Source organism: Cherax quadricarinatus, chromosome 42, assembly GCF_038502225.1.
Source record: "Cherax quadricarinatus isolate ZL_2023a chromosome 42, ASM3850222v1, whole genome shotgun sequence".
Taxonomy (NCBI): domain Eukaryota; kingdom Metazoa; phylum Arthropoda; class Malacostraca; order Decapoda; family Parastacidae; genus Cherax; species Cherax quadricarinatus.
The window spans coordinates 19,935,324-19,959,339 of NC_091333.1; the positions used below are offsets into that span (position 1 = coordinate 19,935,324).

General features: G+C 41.9%; 1 protein-coding gene across 6 annotated transcripts in view; it reads right to left on the minus strand.

Moving 5' to 3' along the window:
- LOC128706052 (uncharacterized) overlaps window positions 1-24,016 on the minus strand; it is a 964,931-nt gene that overhangs the window by 38,835 nt on the left and 902,080 nt on the right. For all 6 annotated transcript variants that reach the window (XM_053786548.2, XM_053786547.2, XM_070093399.1 and 3 more), the window contains 2 exons: window positions 14,226-14,309; window positions 6,848-7,061 (listed from right to left, as the gene is read on the minus strand). In XM_053786548.2, coding sequence (XP_053642523.2) covers window positions 6,848-7,061; window positions 14,226-14,309 — 298 coding nt within the window. The remainder of the gene's footprint in view (window positions 1-6,847; window positions 7,062-14,225; window positions 14,310-24,016) is intronic.

The following is a 24,016-nucleotide window of genomic DNA, read 5'->3' on the forward strand; positions in this document are numbered from 1 at the left end:
ATGGACAATGCACCTGCTCATCCTCCAAACTTGGATGACCTAATTCTGAAGGAGTTTGGGTTCATCACAGTAAAGTTCTTGCCCCCGAATACCACTCCTCTCCTCCAGCCCATGGACCAGCAGGTCATTTCAAACTTTAAAAAACTCTACACCAAAGCAATGTTTGAAATGTGCTTTAATGTGACCTCAGACACTTGCTTGACCCTAAGAGATTTTTGGAAAGAACACTTCAGTATTCTCCATTGCATAAGCCTTATAGGTAAGGCTTGAGAGGGAGTGACTACCAGGACTTTGAACTCTGCTTGGGGAAACTTGTGGCCAGATTGTGTCCATAAGAGGGATTTTGAAGGGTTTGAGGCAGCCCCTGATGAGCCTATGTCAGTTGTGAACTCTATTGTGGCATTGGGGAGTTCCATGTGGTTGGATGTGAGTTTGGAGGATGTGGAAGAGTTGGTGGAGGACCACAATGAAGAGCTAACCACTGAGGAGCTGCAAGAGCTTCAGCAGGAACAGCAACAGATCACGGCTCAGAACATTGCTGCAGAGGAGGAAGAGAGATGGAAGAAGGTGCCTTCTTCAGAAATTAAGGAGATTTTTGAAATGTGGGGTAGGATGGAAAGATTTATGGAGAAACATCACCTTGAGAAGGATGTTGCAAGCAGAGGCATTGTAAGGTGGGGGCGGGAGGGGGGGGGCCGCCCCGGGTGACACCATAGAGCCTCTAAAGAAGGTAACACTAATGACCAAAACCATGCTGCAGCAACCTAAGAGAAAAATTCTTCGTTTCTATATGGTCTATTATAGGATTGCAGTACATACTACAAATAGGCCTATATAGGGAAAATCATTGATTTTGATGATGTGATAGATGATTTTGCAGGATTGAGGCAAGGAAATGAAATATCAGATTCATTGAGATGTTACCTGTACTCAAGGCTAAATCAGAACTAGTGTTTTTCTTTATTTTTCATTTTTTTTTCATTGTTGACGATGAATAAATGTAGGATCTGTTGGCTGTACTCAAAGTGATATTTGAGTTTATGTTTCCTCAATATTACTACGATTATTTTATCATTAATAAAGTTCGGTTTATGGCCTTTAAATGTTCTCAATGTTAAACATTAGTCATTGGTCATGTAGCAGTGACATAACTGGAGTTTACCCCCCAACCCCCCACCCTTGGATTTCATGGGGGTGACACCAAAGATGCTATCCCGGGTGACACCAACTGTAGCGACGCCTCTGGTTGCAAGCCATATCGGCAACTTGTACAGTGACAGAGTCTTGGCCTATTTTTGGGAAGTTTTAAAGAGACGCCAGAAACAGAACTCTCTGGACAGTTTTTTTTTGCGAGATAGGACTCCAGTGACTCTCAAGGTGGTCCTAGTGGCATTAAGAAACAGAGAAGAGAAGTAACCCCAGAAAAGCACTTGGTACCTGAGGTGTTGATGGAAGGGGATTCCCCTTCCAAACAGTAACTAATCTAATCTCTCTCCTCCTCCAGTCTTCCATACACTAAGAAGAATCGCCAATAAAGGTAAGTGTTATGCTGTTAATGTTTCATTCATCATGTCCCATTGTACTATTTATGTACTACATCTATATTTCATGTAAAAAAAATTTTTGTTTTAATACCTCTGGGTGTCAGGAATGGATTAATTGTATTTACATTATTTCTTATGGGGAAAATTGATTCGAAAATCATCTATTTCGATAATAGTCCCACTTCCAGGAATGGATTAAGGACGATAAATGTGGGACCACTGTACTTTTCATTGTAAAACCAGTCAAAATCATCTCAATTTCTGTAATATATCTTCCATTCTATAAAATGAGACCAGGAAAACTAGAATACAACAACAAATACCATACGAAAATACAGTGCAAAGTCACTGTTTTAATCCAAAAACACAATTTTTTTTTTTTCATTACGCACTGTGTGCTACAGGATTTTTTTTATACTGCGCACACTGACCACATAGACCCATTCTTTCATATGTAGGCCTACCAGCTTTCTCTCACTAGATTTGAGGGCACTAGAATTTAGGCATACTAGTAAGTCAAAAACCCTGAAAGGGTTAATAAGAGGTTGATACACCGAGGATGTATTAAGAAAGGGAGGGGGTAGGATGCTACTGAAAAGAAAAATCAGGACAGTCATAGGTAACACTTTACAGCATGGAATACTCCAATTTCTCTCACTACTGTATTTAGAAAGACTGCCTTTAATTACCCTGTATTAATCCTCAAGGTCACAATTGAAAGTTTGGGGAATTTGAGTCAAAAAAAAGCAAGTGTCCTAAATATGTGACCATGAAAAAGCAGTACACTGGAACCTTGGTTTTCATCTTTAATCTGCTTCTGAGAGTCTGGCGAAAACCGAATTCAACGAAGACTGAAGCAATATTTCCCATGAGAAATAATGTAAATCCAATTAACCCGTTCGAGACACTCAAAAATATTAACAAAAAATACATTTTAAAGAGAATAACTATAGTTTTACATACAGAAAACAATGAGAAATAAATATAAAGCAATAATGAAATGGATAAATGAACATTTAAATCACTTTTACCTTTACTGAAGACTCTTGTTGGTGTATGGAAGACAGCGAGGAGGGGAGATAGAGGAGAGATTATCTCTACCACCATCACTACCACCCTCTACCACCATCACAACCACTACCACCCTCTACCACAATCACTACCACCCTCTACTGCCATCACAACCACTACCACCCTCTACCACCATCACTACCACCCTCTACCACAATCACTACTACCCTCTATCACCATCACTACCAGAAACTACAAGAAATAAAGCCAGACTGACTCAGAATGCATGTGTGGGATACTCTGTGTGGGAGATGGCAGGCAAACACGTTCAGTATGGCAGACGAAAACCAAGGTGATGAACGAAAACTGGGACAACATTTTGACGAAAAAAGTTGTCAAAAACCGAATTTGACAAAAGCTGGGGCAAACGAAAACCGAGGTTCCACTGTAGTATTTGATTCTTCCAAGAACAGCATTTAATGCAATATTGTTCATTTTCCATATACAGTACAGCACAAGTACAGATGATCATCAGTTAATCATGGTTTACCATACTTCACAATGATCTGATATACACTATCTGATACATCAGGGAACTCGTATGTTACATGACACCCAGGGATATAACATATGACAACTGACATGGTGGGCTACCTAGCTGACAGTGATCCATTCACTTACTGAGATGATCAAACAAACAAAAGGTGAGGTTTAGCGAATGTGACATACAATTGCTTCCTGATCAACGTTTGCATTTTGAAACATCAAGGTACACCTCATGGCCTATATAAATTTATTGTTTTTGTGGGGAAGGGGAAGGAAGGACTCTGTTTCAACATTATGTTACATTTTATGCCAGTCAACACAAGTTCCAATAAACATCTTAAAACTAGTTTACATAGATTACATTTCTTGAATATTGTTCTTTGGCAGTGATATTAGAAATCCAGCAATCACACTGAATAAAATATTATGGCTGGTTTTGAGCCATGAGCACTGAAACAATAGTTCATGTGGCTGTACATTATAGTGATGATATTGACAATGAAAGAAATCTTGAGGTAAAGCCCAAGTAGGACTTAAAACTGCTTATCAGTGAAAACTTTAATGTTACATTATTTAAATGCTCTAAAACAGGGGTCCTCAACCTGCAGTCCAAGGGTCACATGTGGCCCTTCTAGGAAATAGATGCAGCCCTCACATTAAATTATGAATTTACTTTTATACAGATTCCACACTGCGGTGTTAACAATTACAAAGTGTTTTTGTTATTCATAAAAATTACAAAATGCAGCCCACTTTTAAATTTGGCTTTTCAAATTGGCCCTTTCATACTAAAAGGTTGGGGACTCCTGCAAGTCTAATTCATCACTTTTCAAACAGTGGGAATGAGCCCCAAGAAATCCACAAGCGGACTACCACTGGGGCTTCTTGCTGGCTGCCTGCACCGAGACACAATTATTTCATTCTGGTATCTTCAGGATATTACTAAATGTAAAAAGAAGAAAAACTTCTGTTTCGTCTTTTCGGGTCATCCTGCCTTGGTGGGAGACGACCGATGTGTTAAAAAAAAAAAATCTTCAGTGTCAGAAATGTGCATGTATCATCTGAATTCTGATTTTTATTTTTTAATAGTGCACAACTCATACTGATACTGATAAATGAAAGAGATATTAAATACAGCCTCTCCTCACTTAGTGAAGTACAGTGGACCCCCCCATAACGGACGCCTTGCATAGCGGACAATCCGCATCGCGGACGCTTTGATCGCTAAAATTTTGCCCCGCATAGCGCCCAAAAACCCGCTCAGCGGCCTTCGTCCGAGACGCGTCCAATGTGCGGCCTGAGCCACACTCACATGTTCCGCGGGTGGCATTGTTTACCAGCCAGCCTCCGCGGTAACATCCAAGCATACAATCGGAACATTTTGTATTATTACAGTGTTTTTGGTGATTTTTTTCTGGAAAATAAGTGACCATGGGCCCCAAGAAAGCTTCTAGTGCCAACCCTACAGCAATAAGGGTGAGAATTACAATGGAGATGAAGAAAAAGATCATTGATAAGTATGAAAGTGGAGTGCGTGTCTCCAAGCTGGCCAGGTTGTATAATAAACCCCAATCAACCATCGCTACTATTGGTGGTACAGCTGCTGCTGCTGCTGTATCACCGTCAGCTGCTGCTGCACTGTCAGCTGCTGCTGCTGTACCACCGTCAGCTGCTCCTGCTGCTGTAGTACCGTCTGCTGCTGCTGTAGCATCATCTGCTGCTGCTGTAGCATCGTCTGTTGCTGCTGTAGCATCGTCTGTTGCTGCTGTACCACCGTCAGCTGCTGCTGCTGCTGTAGCATCGTCTGCTGCTGCTGTAACATCGTCAGTTGCTGCTGTAGCATCGTCTGCTGCTGCTGTAGCATCGTCTGTTGCTGCTGTAGCATCGTCTGCTGCTGCTGCTGCTGTAGCATCATCTGCTGCTGCTGCTGCTGTAGCATCGTCTGCTGCTGCTGCTGCTGTAGCATCGTCTGCTGCTGCTGTAACATCGTCAGCTGCTGCTGCTGCTGCTGTAGCACCGTTGTTGGTGTGGCTTATTGAGAATACCAAGAAACAATTAACCCCAGAGGATTTGCCACCCAGGATAGCCCAAAAAAGTCAGTGTCATCGAAGACTGTCTAACTTATTTCCATTGGGGTCCTTAATCTTGTCTCCCAGGATGCAACCCACACCAGTCGACTAACACCCAGGTGAACAGGGAAAATGCCTGGAACTAGTGCTCATATTGGTGAATTTAGAGCCAGCAAAGGTTGGTTTGAGAGATTTAAGAATCGTAGTGACATACACAGTGTGATAAGGCCTGTTCTGGAAGAAAATACCAAACAGGACCTACAGTACTCAGGAGGAAAAGGCACTCCCAGGACACAGTGTCTCATCAGTCATTGCTGCATCTTCAATAAAGGTAAGTGTCATTTATTCTTCATTTAGTAGAGTAGTACATGCACAATATATATTGTGCATGTACTACTCTACTATTGTGCATGTATCCTTCTCTTTGTGTGTAGGAAAATGTATATTTCATGTGGTAAAATTTTTTTTTTCAAACTTTTGGGTGTCTTGCACGGATTAATTTGATTTCCATTATTTCTTATGGGGAAAATTCATTCACATAGCGAACATTTCGCATAACAGCCAGCCCTCTTGCACGGATTAAGGTCGCTATGCGGGGGTCCACTGTACTTGTTTACCAACGACTCGTACTTATGACAGGCTCTCTGACCAGTATGCATACCTCAGTAATGTGTATTAGAGCTGATTTCCTCTATCCTGTTTATCACAATACACAATACACTACTGTATAAGCATTTAAAAAATATACAGTGGACCCCCAGTTTACGATATTATTTCATTCCAGAAGTATGTTCAGGTGCCAGTACTGACCGAATTTGTTCCCATAAGGAATATTGTGAATTAGATTAGTCCATTTCAGACCCCCAAACATACACATACAAAGGTACTTACATAAATACACTTACATAATTGGTCGCATTGGGAGCTGATCGTAAACTGGGGGTCTATTGTACCAGAAAAGTTATAAGTGGTACAAAGATGGCATTAAAACGAATATCAAAGATGGTTGACACAGACCCACTACAATTTTAGTATGCTTCTCACTTAGCTATGAATTCATTTACTGATGTGGTCTTAGGAATGGAACTCTGTCATTAAGTGAGGAGAGGCTGTACTTATTTTAAGTACTAAATGTGCAAAAGAAAAATGGGAATGTTAGGCAATATTAATAATGTTGAGAAGTATTAATGCTTACAGCATAAAGCACAATAACACAAATCTTTATCATGCCTACTTTTTCACTCTCAAAAAAAAAAAAAATAAAATGTTTTCTGTGTATGCAATAAAAAAAATCAACCCTGTTGTTTACACTGGTATGAGTATCATTGCAATAAAATTCTAATTGCATTAACACATCATTAAGAGAAATTTCTTCATTATTCTCCATTGAAAAAGTGATAAGGTGGTGCATGCATAACTTCTATATTTATTTGGTGCAAATACAGTGGTACAGCACAATACAGTATACTGAATTTTGTCTCTAGGGATTACATCTCCAGCTATTTAGTAATGCTTTTGTGAAAATTAATCTGCATCATTATTATCATATTATACAGCTTTATCATTATCTAAGACTTATATTCTGAATGTACACAACTTTTTCCATCATAATATGAGCAATCCATTCTCTGACTTTATAAAGCCTGAAAACTTTCCACATATTTTGTATAAGCTTACCCAGAGGAGCTGACGTAGGGATGCTCTCATAGGAGGAGGCTGCAGGCTGCTGGTTCGCTGGTGCTGCAAGTGACGTGCCAGCTTTGTCTGCACTACCCACCGGCCCGGGTGAACTTGAAGTGCTACCGCGAGGACTTTTAAGCCGGGATATTTTTTTCTGCATATCCCGACGAAGCCCTCGCATTCGTCCTACTAAGGATGCTGATCCTGTGCGCTGCAAATTAAAGCAAGTACATATATGAGAAATTTTAAAGCATTAAAGTAAATTTTGAATACAATGTTAAAATCTTTTAAGTGATTTGAATAAGATAATGTCTGAAATATAATTATTTTGCTTTCTCTCAGAAGAAATTAAAATGATAGTTTGCATTTATGGTATTGTACAGAATACTTTCTCAGGGTAAAATTTACCAAAGATAATGCACTGTGGCCCACACAGGTTTAGCACATTGTTTTGTGAATATACTGTAGTATAATAATATAATCATTACATAAGTAAAGAGTTTGTGCTGGTATTTATAAAACCGAATTTTTTCTTTTTCAAATGAGGAAAATCAATGAACTAATTAAAAAATTAACAATTTACTGTAGCTAATTTGTTCCATTAAAATGTTTATACAAATTACAAAGTTCAAGGAAGAAAGACTGAGTAAGAACATAATGCATGCAACAGGACACTTTATATTCTGAATGGCTCAGACAAGTGAAAGTCTCTCTCATAGTGAATCACAGGAAACACAGATATTAATCATCTCCCTTCCCCCATGCTCTAGATTTTGTTCACATGACTGTGTGTGTGTGTGTGGGTGCTCAAAATATATCAATAACAAAACTATTAAAACTACTGAAAGCTTTAACATTAAATTGGGGGGATTTTGTCTAGCTATATTTGATGTCTTATTGGATGAGGAAAATATTTAATTTTCCAGGCAAATTTAATAACTACAGTGATGAACATTACACATAATATATATTATTAATCAGCTATGAAAATAGTCTACATGATTTTTATCATGTATCTTACTGTGTAACCTGAATGAGGCTAGTTAAAAGGACCAAACACAACTCTGTGTTTATGATGATCTAATTCTTTGTGGTTTGTAAAATTTCTAATCATCCTACTGTATGAACTAGTTTAGCACTTCCTTTTGATTATAATAATAATAATAATAACTGTAAGAACTAATGAGTAAAATAAGTGTGTAAATTTAATGACAAATATCTCCTTATGAAACAATCAGTGACATTCAGTGTTAACTGTTTTTTTTTCTTCCTTCAGGACTTTTGTTTATAACTTGAGAATACCTGATTAAATAGGCTTCAGATTTTTCAAAGCTAATAAAAAAATTCTTCACAGAGTTCCCATACATACAAATAGTTCTGTGTAAGTTTTAATTTGCCAATTTCAATAAATTAATTTTCTGAAATACAGTACCTGAAGAATGCCTTTCCTGACTGGCTTTAAACCCTAAATGCTTAAGAACTCAGAGAAAAGAAATGTTTGGGTTGATCTTGGGCTGTGTTAGTGTAAAATTCGTAAAAAAAAAAAAGTTGGGAAAGTTTTTCTTGCGATATATTGAGAATGAACTTGTGAGCAGGTTTAAGATACTGGTGTATTTTGCTCGAAGGAGAGCTAGCACTGCCATGGGGCTGTGCCAGTCATAATGTGCTAAATTTATTAAAGAAAAGGGGATACTGGTCTCTGTGCAATAACTAATGAATGCCTCTTTAGACTGGTTATAAACTTTCAAAGCCTACTTAGTGAAAAGTTCAAACTGGGTTCCAATTTGTCATTTTTATTGATGAAATGGGATACTAGTCCACACAAATTTTGAATACCTTCTATGGAAAATACTGTATACATTTTCCGGAAATACAGTATTTTATATGTAAATTGATGGCCTATATTGTAGTAATAAAAATTAATTTGTAAATAAAGAGGCAGCGATGGGTGAGCGTCGCTGGGGGGGAGACGGCAACAGCCTGGTTGATCAGGCTCTGATCCACCAGGAGGCCTGTCACAGACCGAGCCACGGGGGCGTTGACCCCCGGAACTCTCTCCAGGTAAACTCCAGGTACAGGCACACTAATGGAATATGCATAAATTTCGTCACTCTGGAAGTTAAATTGTGTTTGAAACTTTCCAAATAGGAGCTGAAATTGTTGGATTTGCAGTCCTGCATAACATGAACATTAAGCAGATGTACAGGACAGCTTCAGAACCCCAGCTAAGTCGATGTCCATTGATGTTGGAATTCTGGCCAGTATTTTCTTCATATTTAGGCAGGGGGTTGTGTATGAGACACCAAGTAATCTCCAGACAAACTTGTGAGTCTTATGATTATAAATTCTCCTTCTGTTACATAAATGTATATGTAATCACATTTATAAATTTAATATACAGTCCACATATTTATATTAATGTTTTACCAGAATTCCTGGTGATGTATATTTCATGTGAAATTAATATAGGTCCAGAGTGACTTGTGGATATGACAGTAGTAGGTATCGAAGGGGGATATTTTTTGTGACCTAGGTGTCCTAAAATTCCTACTTGTCTCTGTAACCTTGATAAAGAATAATTATCTTTGTTATCATTTACTGGTATGTATCTTATGAGTTACATCCAGGTAAATTTAATTTTCCACACCTTCTCTAATCAGCTTCAAATCTTCAATACTGATATTTAGACGAGTCAGAAACTTAAGCCACACTCTTTATTATCGCTTCTGTATGCATTAACACACAAGGATGACCAAGTGAATGAGACAAGCCTAGTTAAGCAAGCAAAGGTAGAGGTACACATAAGTGCAGTTATCATACATGGTGTAAATTACCCAGGCAACTCAAATCAAAGTGACTTATTTCCACTGGAGTCCTTGATGTAGTTCTCCACGATAAGTGCCATTAGAAAAAGATGATTGACCATAATCATTGCTGATTGTGAAATGTAATATTGTACTGTATAAATGAAGTGGTGTCACTGAATATTTTCAACAATGTTTGCTTTATAATTAAAGTATTTATTCGAAATTCTCCCAAATTAAAAGATCAGTTTTGGATTTTGGAATTTACATTTTGATTTGTTTAACAACTGATTCAAATAAGAGATGAATGTTTCTTGGAAAGGTACTACCATCTTGCCAAGTGAGTGTAAAATGGAAACCTGTAGTTGCTTTACATGATGGTAGGATTGCTGGTGTCTTTTTTTTCTGTCTCATAAACATGCAAGTGATACCTCGAGTTTCGGCCATAATTCGTTCCTGAAGGTTGTTCGAGTGCCATTGCTGAACGAATTTGTTCCCACATGGAATAATGTAAATTAGATTAGTCCGTTTCAGACCCCCAAAAATACACTTACAAAAGCACTTACAAAAATACACTTACATAATTGTTCGAGTTGGGAGCTGTTTGAAACTCAGAGTACCATTGTATTGCTACTTCTACCAACACGTAGGTCACACTACACATGCATGTACAAGCATATACATATGCACCCCTCTTACTAGCTCTTGCTCTTGTTTATTTTTTATCTCCATGGAGAAGTGGAACAGAATTCTTCCTCCATAAGTCGTGTGTCGTAAGAGGCGACTAAAATGCCGGGAGTAAGGGGCTAGTAACCCCTTCTCCTGTATACATTACTAAATTTAAAACAAGAAACTTTCGTTTTTCTTTTAAGGCCACCCTGCCTCGGTGGGATATGGCTGGTTTGCTGGGAAAAAAATCTGATATTCAAATTGTTCTGAACAGAATCAAACCAAAAAACAACTTTGCTATTTTGGATTTATAATTAAGCCAAATAAAAATACGCATACAATTTCTATAATCTGAAATGTTCTGTTATCCAAAAGAGAGATATACAACTCTACTGTATTGTCGTATCTTCAATGAGAAAATGACTCGCCACACCTTGGTAGTGGAAAACATGGGCAGTGGTCTACCTGGAGTCGATGTTGGGGGTCACCAACCCCACAACTTGGTCCCAGACTAGGCCTCCAGTTGTTGGCCCCAATGACCAGGCTGTTAGTACCATCTGCATGCAGTCCAACATACACATCACAGCCTGGCTAATCAGAAGCTGACTTAAGAAGACAGGTACAAGTTGTTAATTCCTCTTATGCATGGGAAGGAGCATGTTGAAGAGACTTGGTTCCCATACACTTATTGAGGTCTCTGTCAGTGTAGCCATCATGTCCCATGCTTTGCACTGGAGGTACTTTTGAACTGTTTTATACTCTTGCAACCTGGCCTGAAGTCAGGTCTCCTTAGGTTAGAGGGGTGGACCGGTAAGCTTTTGGCTTACTGGTCCACCCCTTTAAAAATTAATGGGTAATATTATTATAATCATTTGCTAATTGCAGGCCTTCTTGTTCATTACTTGGTTAACCAGGTTGTTACTGCTAGCTGCCAGCATGGGCATATAGCCTTCATGATCCGGCTGGTCATACACTTCAAAGTGGGTGATGCTGATGGTGCAAGTGATGGTGATGACTGTACTGATGAAAACAATGGTATTTGTGAAGACAGTTGTCAAGATAGTGATGGTGATGGATTACTTGATTTATAGTGATGGTGATCAACATCATTGATGATGACTTGGGTGATGATTAATGGTCATAATGATTAGTAAGCAAGTTTATTCAGGTACAGGTACATAAATAGTTGTATAAATTATCATACATAGCAGCATGTTTGTAGATTATCTAGGATAACCCAAGAATGTAAAAGTGATTTATTTCCATTGGGGTCCTTGAGGATGAACGTGATATATGGTGATGATGACACCGATAGTGGTGAATGATAGTGATGGGTGGTGGTGGTGATGTTTGGTGGTGATGACATTAATGACTAATAATTGTGGCATGGCAGTGATGGTGGTGGTGGCAGTGACAGTGGTGGTGATAGTGATGCTGGCAGTGACTGGTAATAGTGATGATGGTGCTAGAGGAAGATACTGATGACTGGTACAGTGGCGGTCGTCAAACCAATATGTCCCTATTACTTACTATGTTAATTTTTATGTCAAAAAAATACGCTTGTTTATTGTGTTAGATTAGTACTTAGTTGTTTTGAATTTGCAGGAAACCTAATACCATGAAAGAGATGTGTCCGTACGTGGGGGAAGGGGAGGGGTGCTAGGGATGTGCCCTGGGAGCCAAGGGGAGGGGTGCTAGGGATGTGCCCTGGGAACCAAAGGGGTGCTAGGGATGTGGTCTGGGAACCAAAAGGGTGCTAGGGATGTGTTATGGGAACCAAAAGGGTGCTAGGGATGTGGTCTGGGAGCCAAAGGGGTGCTAGGGATGTGCCCTGGGAGCCAAGGGGAGGGGTGCTAGGGATGTGCCCTGGGAGCCAAGGGGAGGGGTGCTAGGGATGTGCTCTGGGAGCCAAGGGGAGGGGTGCTAGGGATGTGCTCTGGGAGCCAAGGGGAGGGGTGCTAGGGATGTGCTCTGGGAGCCAAGGGGAGGGGTGCTAGGGATGTGCTCTGGGAGCCAAGGGGAGGGGTGCTAGGGATGTGACCTGGGAGCCAAGGGGAGGGGTGCTAGGGATGTGACCTGGGAGCCAAGGGGAGGGGTGCTAGGGATGTGCCCTGGGAGCCAAGGGGAGGGGTGCCAGGGATGTGCCCTGGGAGCCAAAGGGAGGGGTGCTAGGGATGTGCCCTAGGAGCCAAGGGGAGGGGTGCCAGGGATGTGCCCTGGGAGAGAAGGGGAGGGGTGCTAGGGATGTGCCCTGGGAGCCAAGGGGAGGGATGCCAGGGATGTGCCCTGGGAGCCAAGGGGAGGGGTGCTAGGGATGTGCCCTGGGAGCCAACGGGACGGGTGCTAGAGATGTGCCCTGGGAGCCAAAGAGAGGGGTGCTAGGGATGTGCCCTGGGAGCCAAGGGGAGGGGGTGCTAGGGATGTGCCCTGGGAGCCAAAGGGAAGGGTGCTAGGGATGTGCCCTGGGAGCCAAGGGGAGGGGTGCTAGGGATGTGCCGTGGGAGCCAAGGGGAGGGGGTGCTAGGGATGTGCCCTGGGAGCCAAAGGGAAGGGTGCTAGGGATGTGCCCTGGGAGCCAAGGGGAGGGATGCCAGGGATGTGCCCTGGGAGCCAAAGGGAGGGGTGCTAGGGATGTGCCCTGGGAGCCAAGGGGAGGGGTGCCAGGGATGTGCCCTGGGAGCCAAGGGGAGGGGTGCTAGGGATGTGCCCTGGGAGCCAAGGGGAGGGGTGCCAGGGATGTGCCCTGGGAGCCAAGGGGAGGGGTGCTAGGGATGTGGTCTGGGAGCCAAGGGGAGTACTAGGGATGTGGTCTGGGAACCAAAGGGGTGCTAGGGATGTGGTCTGGGAGCCAAGGGGAGGGGTGCTAGGGATGTGCCCTGGGAGCCAAGGGGAGGGGTGCCAGGGATGTGCCCTGGGAACCAAGGGGAGGGGTGCTAGGGATGTGCCCCGGGAGCCAAGGGGAGGGGGCGCTAGGGATGTGCCCTGGGAGCCAAGGGGAGGGGTGCTAGGGATGTGCCCTGGGCGCCAAGGGGAGGGGTGCAAGGGATGTGCCGTGGGAGCCACGGGGAGGGGGTGCCAGGGATGTGCCCTGGGAGCCAAGGGGAGGGGTGCCAGGGATGTGCTCTGGGAGCCAAGGGGAGGGGTGCCAGGGATGTGCCCTGGGAGCCAAGGGGAGGGATGCCAGGGATGTGCCCTGGGAGCCAAGGGGAGGGGTGCCAGGGATGTGCCCTGGGAGCCAAGGGGAGGGGTGCCAGGGATGTGCCCTGGGAGCCAAGGGGAGGGGTGCCAGGGATGTGCCCTGGGAGCCAAGGGGGCGACAGCATGAAAAAGTTTGGCAACCAATGACTTACATTAAGACAGTCATAAACATTGATCTAGGAAAGGTGACTTATCATAGATTGTGCGTGGTGGTCTCAGACTGAACCTGGTGGTCTCAGACTGAACCTCGTGGTCTCGGACTGAACCTAGTGGTCTCAGACTGAACCTGGTGGTCTCAGACTGAACCTGGTGGTCTCAGACTGAACCTGGTGGTCTCAGACTGAACCTGGTGGTCTCAGACTGAACCTGGTGGTCTCGGACTGAACCTGGTGGTCTCAAACTGAACGTGGTCTCAAACTGAACGTGTCTCCCAATGAACGTGGTCTCACAATGAACGTGGTCTCACAATGAACGTGATCTCACAATGAACGTGGTCTCAAACTGAACGTGGTGTCAATGAACGTGGTCTCAAACTGAACGTGGTCTCCCAATGAACGTTGTCCTCAAACTGAACGTGGTCTCCCAATGAACGTGGTCTTAGGTTCTTTAGTTATCTTAAGTAATTAACGTTACCATGTCTGTGTACTGTATTTATGTGTACCTGAATAAACTTAGTGACTTAAACTTTGGGTTGTGATAGTTACTTCAACATCGTCATGATCCTCGTAGTCTGATGAATGTGAAGGTGAGTGACCATCTTCACTGCCGCCGCTCATACTACTGCGACTCTGTAAATACAACTTTATTTAGTATGCTGTAAATACAACTTTAATTATGGTACAAATACAACTACAGTTAACATGGAACAAATACAACCTCAGTTAACATGGAACAAATACAACCTCAAGTACTGATGTACAAGAGTCTTTCTGCAATTAAATTTACAGGTTAAGTGTGTTTTCCTGTCTCAGCTCCTTTCTAAGGCATTCTAACCCCCTACCCAGGATGCCACCCACAAGAGCCGCCTAACATCCATGTACGTATATAATTACTAGAGGAATGGGTGAAACATGTGTAAGGAGTACATGAACGATATACACTACCGGCAAGATGAAGAATTAGACATGTGCAACATCTGGGTACCTTTAATTTGTAGATGTTTCGCCATCCAGTCCCCTCAAGGAAGGTTCCTTGATGTTGGTGAGGGGCTCTTGATTTAGGGAATTGGATCTGTGCTCCAGTTCCCCAAATTAAGCCTGAATGCCTTCCACATCCCCCCCCAGGCGCTGTATAATCCTCCGGGTTTAGCGCTTCCCCCTTGATTGTAATAATAATAATAATAATTCGCCATCCAGTGACTTTATCAATACAAGGACAATGTAAAGACTAAAGAAATATATACCAGGTAATCAGTCCCTCAGCCGAGGAGAGCTACACCAACTATATATAACAAAGAAACAAGATGACAACTACAAGAAGTATATATAACAACAAAACAAGGAAGACAGGCAACTTCATTTCAAAGAATAAATAAAGTATAACTAAAATACATTATACGAGGCGTGAGCGAGTACCTGAAAGTCATCAATCATCTCTTAAAATCACCAGGTAAGAGCATTTTATGAAGAAGAGGGACCTTAAATACCCTGTCATGGAAAGAGGGGATCTCTCAATGACTTTTGTCTTCTTTATTCCTTCCTTCTCGTTCCCCCTCCCCCAGCCTCTTATTTACGTGAGAGTGGTCATTCTAATACCCAAGTGATAATAAGTTTAGCCCTGCTGGAAAACTTAGAAGCAGCAGTAGTTATTATAGATATCCTCTTCACTTTACTGAAGCCTCCCGTCCCAGGCCAACAAGCTTCATTACCTCGCGTACATGTTACCACATCCAGAAAGACGGATATTGATAGTTTTTGCTCCTACAATGTAACTACCATACACAAACACTAGCAGCACACTGCAGATGTATTCATTTTTTAAATTCCTCATTGTCACCTAAATCCTCTTGTGTCTTCTTTATCCTCCTTCAAGCTACTTATACCTTCTCTCTCCCCCTCCCTCCAAAGACTCTTGTGCCGTCTTTGCTGCCCCCTCCTTCCCCACAGGTCATTAATACCTTCTTTGCCCCTCTCTCTCTCTCTCTTCTCTCTTTCCCAAGCTTTATGTGACATGATGTCAACGCTCACAACACTAAGTTGTCACTGCCTTTAAAATGACGATATGACAACAAAAAGAAACCTGACTCATCTCTAATTATACACAGATAACCCGCATATTAGAGACTGAAACTTATGAGAACGTTTCGGTCCGACTTGGACCATTAACCACATCGTCATAAGTTTTATTATCCCATGTGGCTTTTTATTCATCTCTGATTATATTTTCATTTGCAATGTTTTCACACACAATTCAGAAAAAAGACAAAATAATTACGAGCCACAAATCAAACAGATCAAGTCAGTTATATTTGTTTACACCTGGAGGGCCTGATCAACTGTTGCTGGTGGCCGCATGCAAACTGACGTACGAACCACAGCCCGGCTGGTCAGGTACTGTCTGTCCAGCTCCCTCTTGAGGTCAGCCAGAGGTCTATTGGTAATCTCACTTATGTAAGTTGGGAGGCAGTTGAACAATCTTGGGCCCCTGACACTTATTGTGTTATCTCTTATCTGATTACAGTACAGGCCTTTACATTTATGGATAGGAACTTTGTACCTAGGAATTCAAGTAAATGCTGACGAGGAAGTCAGGTTTCCAGGTAAACTCACCCTGACTACCTAGTACAGCACTGGTAAGCCAGCCCTGGTCCACAGAGCCGATGGCTACTCTCACCTTAGGCTCCCACAGAGCAATTAACACTGATTAATATACAAGACATATGCTATATCTAGGACATTTATTAGGGAGACGTTTCGCCAATCAGTGGCTTCATTAATATGACATTAATATGACTGGCTAATGAAATGTTTACTTACAAATGTTGTAGTTACTGCGTCCTTCTTACTACCTTTACCTTCCAATATCCTAACATAGACAATGACTTAATTAGGTGACGAACAACTGATGAATAACCTAACCAAGGGAAGTGCTCTGTCTTTCACAAGCAAGACAGCAGGAGACTTCAGTCGCAAGAACATCCAAATATACATGGAAACTGTAACAATTCCGATGCACGAGTTCTTTTATTGCAAGCTCACGGAGAAGAAAGGTAAATTTATAAGACGGAAGCCACGTCTGGCAGCTATCTTAAACAGAACACAACTCTAGTGACTGTCAATTCAGAGCCACAGCAGCTGTCATATCAGCCAAAGATATTAAACACCAACAAAAACTCCCAGCATAAATAATAGCACTTCATTTTTGGCAAACACACAGTCTTATAAAGAGTAATAACAGCCTAATCCTTTTCATTAGAAATCGTGTTCAAGTACAGTGACTGGGATTTCCATATAGATCTATCAGCAGAAACCAAAAGGTGGGATTGATCTGTACATTATATTCTAAGCTGCTTCACGCCACCAAACAATGTAGCCCATGTACTGACAGTGACAAATGAAAATAAAACTAGTCAACAACCTGTTGGAATGTTTATAGGGCTACTGACAGACTTACGCCGTATCGAACCCCCCACTGGCCAATGCTTTCGTAAACAAACCACAGTTTATTTGCGGAAGCAATATAGCATAGTGAGCACCACCTACTACAAGGGATGGAAGACCCTGTGGACAACTTGTATAACACTTGATATAAGAACATAAGAAAGAAGGAACACTGCAGCAGGCCTACTGACCCATGCGAGGCATGTCCAAGACTCCTACCGGCTTAATCCAATGCCCTAACCTAGTTAGGTCAGGTCACATTCACTTAAGGAAGGAGCACGGCATCTGACCTAGTAGCACAAAAATACCATTTTAATGCTCACAAATTAGTCGGGTCCAACTCACACCCACTCCTGTATTTATCTAACCTATTTTTAAAACTACACAACATTTTAGCCTCTATAACTGTACTGGGGAGTTTGTTCCACTCATCCACAACACTGTTACTAAACCAGTGTTTTCCTATGTCCTTCCTGAATCTGAATTTTTCCAATTTGAAACTATTGCTACGAGTCCTGTCTATGCTAGATATTTTTAGTACACTATTTACATCCCCTTTATTTATTCCTGTTTTCCATTTATACACCTCAATCATATCCCCCCTAATTCTACGCCTTTCCAGAGAGTGCAGATTCAGGGTCCTCAGTCTATCCTCACAGGGAAGATTTCTGATACGTGGGATCAACTTTGTCATCATCCTCTGTACGTTTTCCAGAGCATTTATAACTATTCTGTAATACGGTGACCAAAACTGTGCAGCATAATCTAGATGAGGCCTAACCAAGGATATATAGAGTTGAAGAACATCCTAAGGACTCCTATTATTTATGCTTCTTGATACAAAGCCAAGGATTCTATTCGCTTTATTGCAAATACTTATGCACTGTTGTCTTGGTTTCAGATTACTGCTAACCAGAACTCCCATCCTTTTTGCAATTAGTAATATTAAGATCTACATTATTTAGTTTATATGTGTGTAGTGATACTGCTCCTGTGGGGAGCAGCAGCAGGATAATACTGCACCACCTCTCGGGGCCCTTAACAACAACAACAGTTTGGTTTGTGTCATGGGCGCCAACACTTGGTGTGTGATTCTCTTCTCTTCTACTATCCCTATATTAGTGATGCAGATTACATGGTGAGTTTAAATATGTGGCCTGTAGTTATAACTTTTCTCTTGACATATGCAAGACATCACCATCCCTGTAGAAGCCATTATTAGATGTACTAGTCATTATATTTTGTTGTTGCAGAAGTACTATGAAGATTCTATGTTCAATAAAGCCTAGAGATAAGGCCTGTGTTTCTATCACAACAATTTATTGAACATAGAATCCTGGGCTACCTGGTGGTGATCCTGCGCTAGACTACATCACAACATGGAGCGTTTATTGAAACCTGAGAGACTAGACTGTGACCCCAGCTTATCAACGGCTGCTCAGGAATGGAAGCACTGGTTTAAGACTTTCGAAAACTTCTTGGGAGCCCTTCCTAAAACAGATCTAGATAAACTAAGTCTGCTCATCAATTTTGTGTCACCTAAGATATATGAGGCTATTTCTGAGTGTAATACCTACGAAGATGCTATCAAAACCCTCAAGTCTCAGTATATTAAACCTACAAATGAAATCTTTGCACGCTATCGCCTTGCAACTCGCCGCCAGCAGATTGATGAATCCTTAGAGGAATACTTTCAAGCACTGAAAATTTTAGGTAAGGACTGTCACTTCCAAGCAGTGACAGCTGCTCAGTATTGTGAAGAGTCCATCAGGGATGCTTTTATCAGTGGCCTGCAATCACCAATAATAAGGCAGCGTTTATTGGAGAATAAAACTCTCGACTTAGCCGCTGCCTTTGACCAGGCAAGAGCTCTAGATTCAGCCCAGAAGAATTCTGAAGTATACAGTACCACTCAGCCTTCTCGAGTGGTAAGTGCTGCAATTCCTGACCAAGACTCTTACAATGAAGTTACTGTGGAACCTGCCTCAGTGACAGCAGCAGCAGGTACGGTGTGTTTCTTTTGTGGTTTTTCAAGACATCCACGTCCAAAGTGTCCTGCTCGTGAAGCAATGTGCCGTAAATGCCACAAGAAAGGTCACTTTGCTAAAGTATGTCGTGCTAATGCATCAACAAGAGCTAGTGCCTCCACACATTCCCGTGATCATGCGACACTAGCAACAGTGACTTCTGCGGCTACTCCAAATTCACTGTCAAAGGCAGTTGTGAAAGTATTCATCAAGGGAACAGAAGTAGATGGTCTTATTGATAGTGGCAGCTCAGAGAGTTTCATCAATCTTGACTTAGTTAAACGCCACTCCTTGACTGTACATCACTCATCAGGTACCGTTTCCATGGCATCAACATCTCTCTCTATTCAGACCTTAGGGTTTTGTAAGGTAAATCTCAGAGTTAATGGAAAGGATTATCAAGATGTACATTTAGCTATTCTGCCACAACTGTGCTCTGATGTTATCCTTGGTCAGGACTTTCAGAAGCTGCATGGTAGTGTCACCTTAACATATGGAGGTGAACTGCCTCCTCTTGTTGTCTGTGGACTTAGCACTTTAAGGGTAGACCCACCAAAGCTGTTTGCAAATCTTACCGCGGATTGCCATCCTATATCAGCTAAGTCACGCCGCTATTCTTATGAGGATCGGATGTTCATTGAGAAAGAAACTCAGAGGCTGCTGAAGGAGGGTATTATAGAACCGAGTAATTCCCCTTGGCGTGCACAGGTTGTTGTTGTTAAAGATGATTATAGGAAACGGAGACTGGCTATCGATTACTCTGAGACAATCAACAAATTTACACTTCTTGATGGGTACCCTCTACCTCGAATTGATGATACAGTGAACAAAATTGCTCAGTACTATGTGTTTAGCACAATTGATCTACAGAGTGCCTATCATCAAGTCCCTATAAGGAATGAAGATAAACCATACACAGCATTTCAGGCTAGTGATGGCCTGTATCAGTTTACCAGAGTCCCTTTTGGAGTCACCAATGGGGTAGCCTGCTTCCAACGAATTATGGATTCACTCATTCAGGAAGAGCAACTCATGGGAACTTATGCGTATTTAGATAATGTTACCATTTGTGGCAAGACCCAGGAGGAACATGATGCAAACCTTGATAAGTTTTTGGAAGCCGCCAAGAAGAAAAATATCAGTTACAATGAGGAAAAGTGCACTTTTTCAACTAAAAGGCTTAGCATCCTTGGTTATGTAGTGGAAGGAGGTTCAATATTCCCAGACCCTGAACGACTACGACCTCTACGGGAACTTCCAATGCCTCAAGACAAAAAGTCACTCCGAAGAACTCTTGGTCTCTTTGCTTATTACTCACAATGGATCTACAACTATTCAAGTAAAGTCCGCCCATTGAGTGCTACCACATTTCCTGTGACAAAGGAAGCAGAAGCCGCTTTCCATACTCTCAAACAAGACATTGAAAACTCAGTAGTTCAAGCCATTGATGAATCCCTACCATTCGAAGTGGAAACGGATGCATCTGACATTGCCATTGCTGCAGTCTTGTCTCAGGCAGGACGACCAGTAGCCTTCTTTTCGAGAACTTTTCAAGGATCAGAGAAATGTTACGCTGCTGTAGAAAAGGAAGCCCAGGCCATCATAGAAGCAGTTCGCCACTGGAGGCATTATTTAACTGGTAGACATTTCACCATAAGGACTGACCAACGGTCCGTGATGTACATGTTCGACAAGAAGCACAAAAGTAGGATAAAGAATGACAAAATATTACGCTGGAGGATGGAACTATCGTGTTATGACTTTGATATTCTGTACCGACCGGGTCAAGAGAACATCTCACCTGATGCATTCTCTAGGTCCCACTGTGGAGCAGCATGTCATGATTTACAATCACTCTCAGCTCTCCACAAGGCTTTGTGTCACCCAGGAATTACACGCCTGTACCATTTTGTCAAATCAAAGAACATGCCCTACTCAGTGGAAGATGTGCGACAAGTGATCAGAGCATGCAGAGTATGTGCAGAGTGCAAGCCAAACTTTCATCAGCCAGAGAAGACTCATCTCATAAAATCCACCCAGCCTTTCGAGAGACTGAATATAGATTTCAAAGGACCTCTACCAAGCACAAATCAGAATAGGTATTTCCTTAACATAGTAGATGAATATTCAAGGTTTCCCTTTGTATTCCCCTGTGCCAATATGACTGCTTCAACTGTTATTAGTTGTCTTTCACAGTTGTTCTCTATTTTTGGTATGCCAGCTTATATCCATTCAGACAGGGGATCCTCGTTCATGAGTAACGAACTTCAGGAGTTTTTGTCTAGCAAAGGTATTGCCTGCAGCAGAACAACAAGCTACAACCCTCAAGGCAATGGTCAAGTGGAGCGGTTCAATGGTACTATATGGAAGGCAGTTACAATGACATTGAAGTCGCGCAATCTACCTGTTCAACACTGGCAAACTGTCCTACCTGATGCTCTTCACTCTATTAGATCATTGCTGTGCACAGCTACTAATGCAACCCCTCATGAAAGACTCCTCAACTATTCACGTCGTTCTTCTACGGGAGCCTCCGTGCCCACTTGGTTATGTCATCCTGGACCCGTTCTCCTGAAGAGTCACCGTAGGATGAACAAGACGGATCCTTTAGTGGAAGAGGTAGAGCTCCTGCAAGCTAATCCACATTATGCCCACATTCGCTACCAAAATGGTGAAGAGACTACAGTATCTACAAGACATTTAGCCCCAGTTGAAATCCCCATTAGTGTGGAATCTCAAGATACACCAATAGATGTGAAAGATGCTTCGTTTTCTCCTGGAAAGCCCCTTGAGACTACCCCTATGGAAATAGAGGATTCTGCTCCAGCAGTTAGTCAAACCCCGCTGGAAAATATTGAACCTGGTGAAGAGGCTCAAGGGCTACGACGGTCGGGACGTGTACGTCGCCCACCTAACAGTTTGGGAGATTACTGTCTCTGATATTTTAGAAGGGGGAGATTGTAGTGATACTGCTCCTGTGGGGAGCAGCAGCAGGATAATACTGCACCACCTCTCGGGGCCCTTAACAACAACAACAGTTTGGTTTGTGTCATGGGCGCCAACACTTGGTGTGTGATTCTCTTCTCTTCTACTATCCCTATATTAGTGATGCAGATTACATGGTGAGTTTAAATATGTGGCCTGTAGTTATAACTTTTCTCTTGACATATGCAAGACATCACCATCCCTGTAGAAGCCATTATTAGATGTACTAGTCATTATATTTTGTTGTTGCAGAAGTACTATGAAGATTCTATGTTCAATAAAGCCTAGAGATAAGGCCTGTGTTTCTATCACAACAATGTGGCATGGTTATTTTCCTGTCCAATGTTTAGAACTTTGCGTTTGTCTATATTAAACTGCATCTACCACTTTTCCGACCACTGCATCAGTCTATTCAAATCATCCTGGAGTGCTCTAATGTCCTCGTCAGAATGAATTCGACGGCCTATTTTGGTTTCATCAGCAAACTTGCTTATGTCGCTATTTATTCCCTCATCTATGTCGTTAATGTAGATCGTGAACAATACGAGGCCAACACTGACCCCTGTGAAACACTGCATGATTTCTCCCCATTTATGCAAACACTCTGCCTATTTGTCAGCCATACCTCTATCCAGGAAAAAATTTCTCCTCCTATTCCGTGTGCCTTAATTTTCCTCAATAGTCTCTGATGTGGGACTATCAAAAGCGCTACTGAAGTCCATATACACACTATCATATTCATTACCATGATCCACCTCCTCAAATACCTTAGTGAAAAAAGTTAATAAATCCGTAAGCCATGAACACCCTTTTGTAAAACCACGCTGAGATTCGTTGATCAATTTATTCTTTTCAAGAAGGCTACGAATTGCCTCGGCAATTATAGATTCCATAAATTTTCCCACTATGGAGGTAAGGTTTATTGGCCTATAGTTCGAAGTTAAGGACCTGTCACCTGCTTTGAAAATAGGTATCACATTTGTCATTTTCCACTTATCAGGCACTATGCCAGTTTGTAGTGATATGTTGATTAGCCAAAGGTTTGCTAAACTCCACTTTACATTCCTTTAGAACCCTTGCATACAGTTCATCAGGGCCTGGGGATTTGTTACGTTTTAATTTATCTATATGTCTAAGGACCATGTCACTTGTGACCCTAATCGTGCTTAGTTTATTATCGTCCTGTTCTACATAATTTATTTCTGGAGTATCACTCGTATCTTCCTGCGTAAAAACTAAGAGGTAGTAAGTGTTAAAAATTCTACACATTTCCTTATCACTGTCGGTGAGTTGACCCAAGTAACTTTTGAGTGGGCCTATCATGTCCCTAATGTTACTTCTGTATACCTGAAAGAATCCTTTTGGGTTAGTCTTCGATTCTCTTGCAACTTTAACCTCATAATCTCTTTTTGCTTTTCTTATTCCCTTTTTTATTTCTCTCTTTAACTGAATATATTGATTTCTTAACTGCACCTCTCCTCTTTTGATTTGTCTATATATGCCTCTCTTTTGACAAATGAGATGTTTCAGTCTACTGTTCATCCATTTAGGATCATTTTTATTTGATTTGATTTCCCTATTTGGAACACAGGTTGTCTGAACAGCTAGAACTTTGCTCTGGAAAACGTCATATCGGCAACCATCAACACCTACCTGACCCATAGTCAGGTCATTCCAGTTCAGCCTACCCAGGGAATTTCTCAGTCCTATGAACTCAGCCAAGCAGAAGTCAGGGACAGACTTGACTGCCATTATTAGGGTAATTCCATAATATATTAAAACTGAGTGATTTGTGATCACTTTCCCCAAGCTCATCATTAACCTCAAGACTATTAGTGATTCCTTGCTGGCAAGACCCAAGTCAAGCAGGTTATTTCCTCTAGT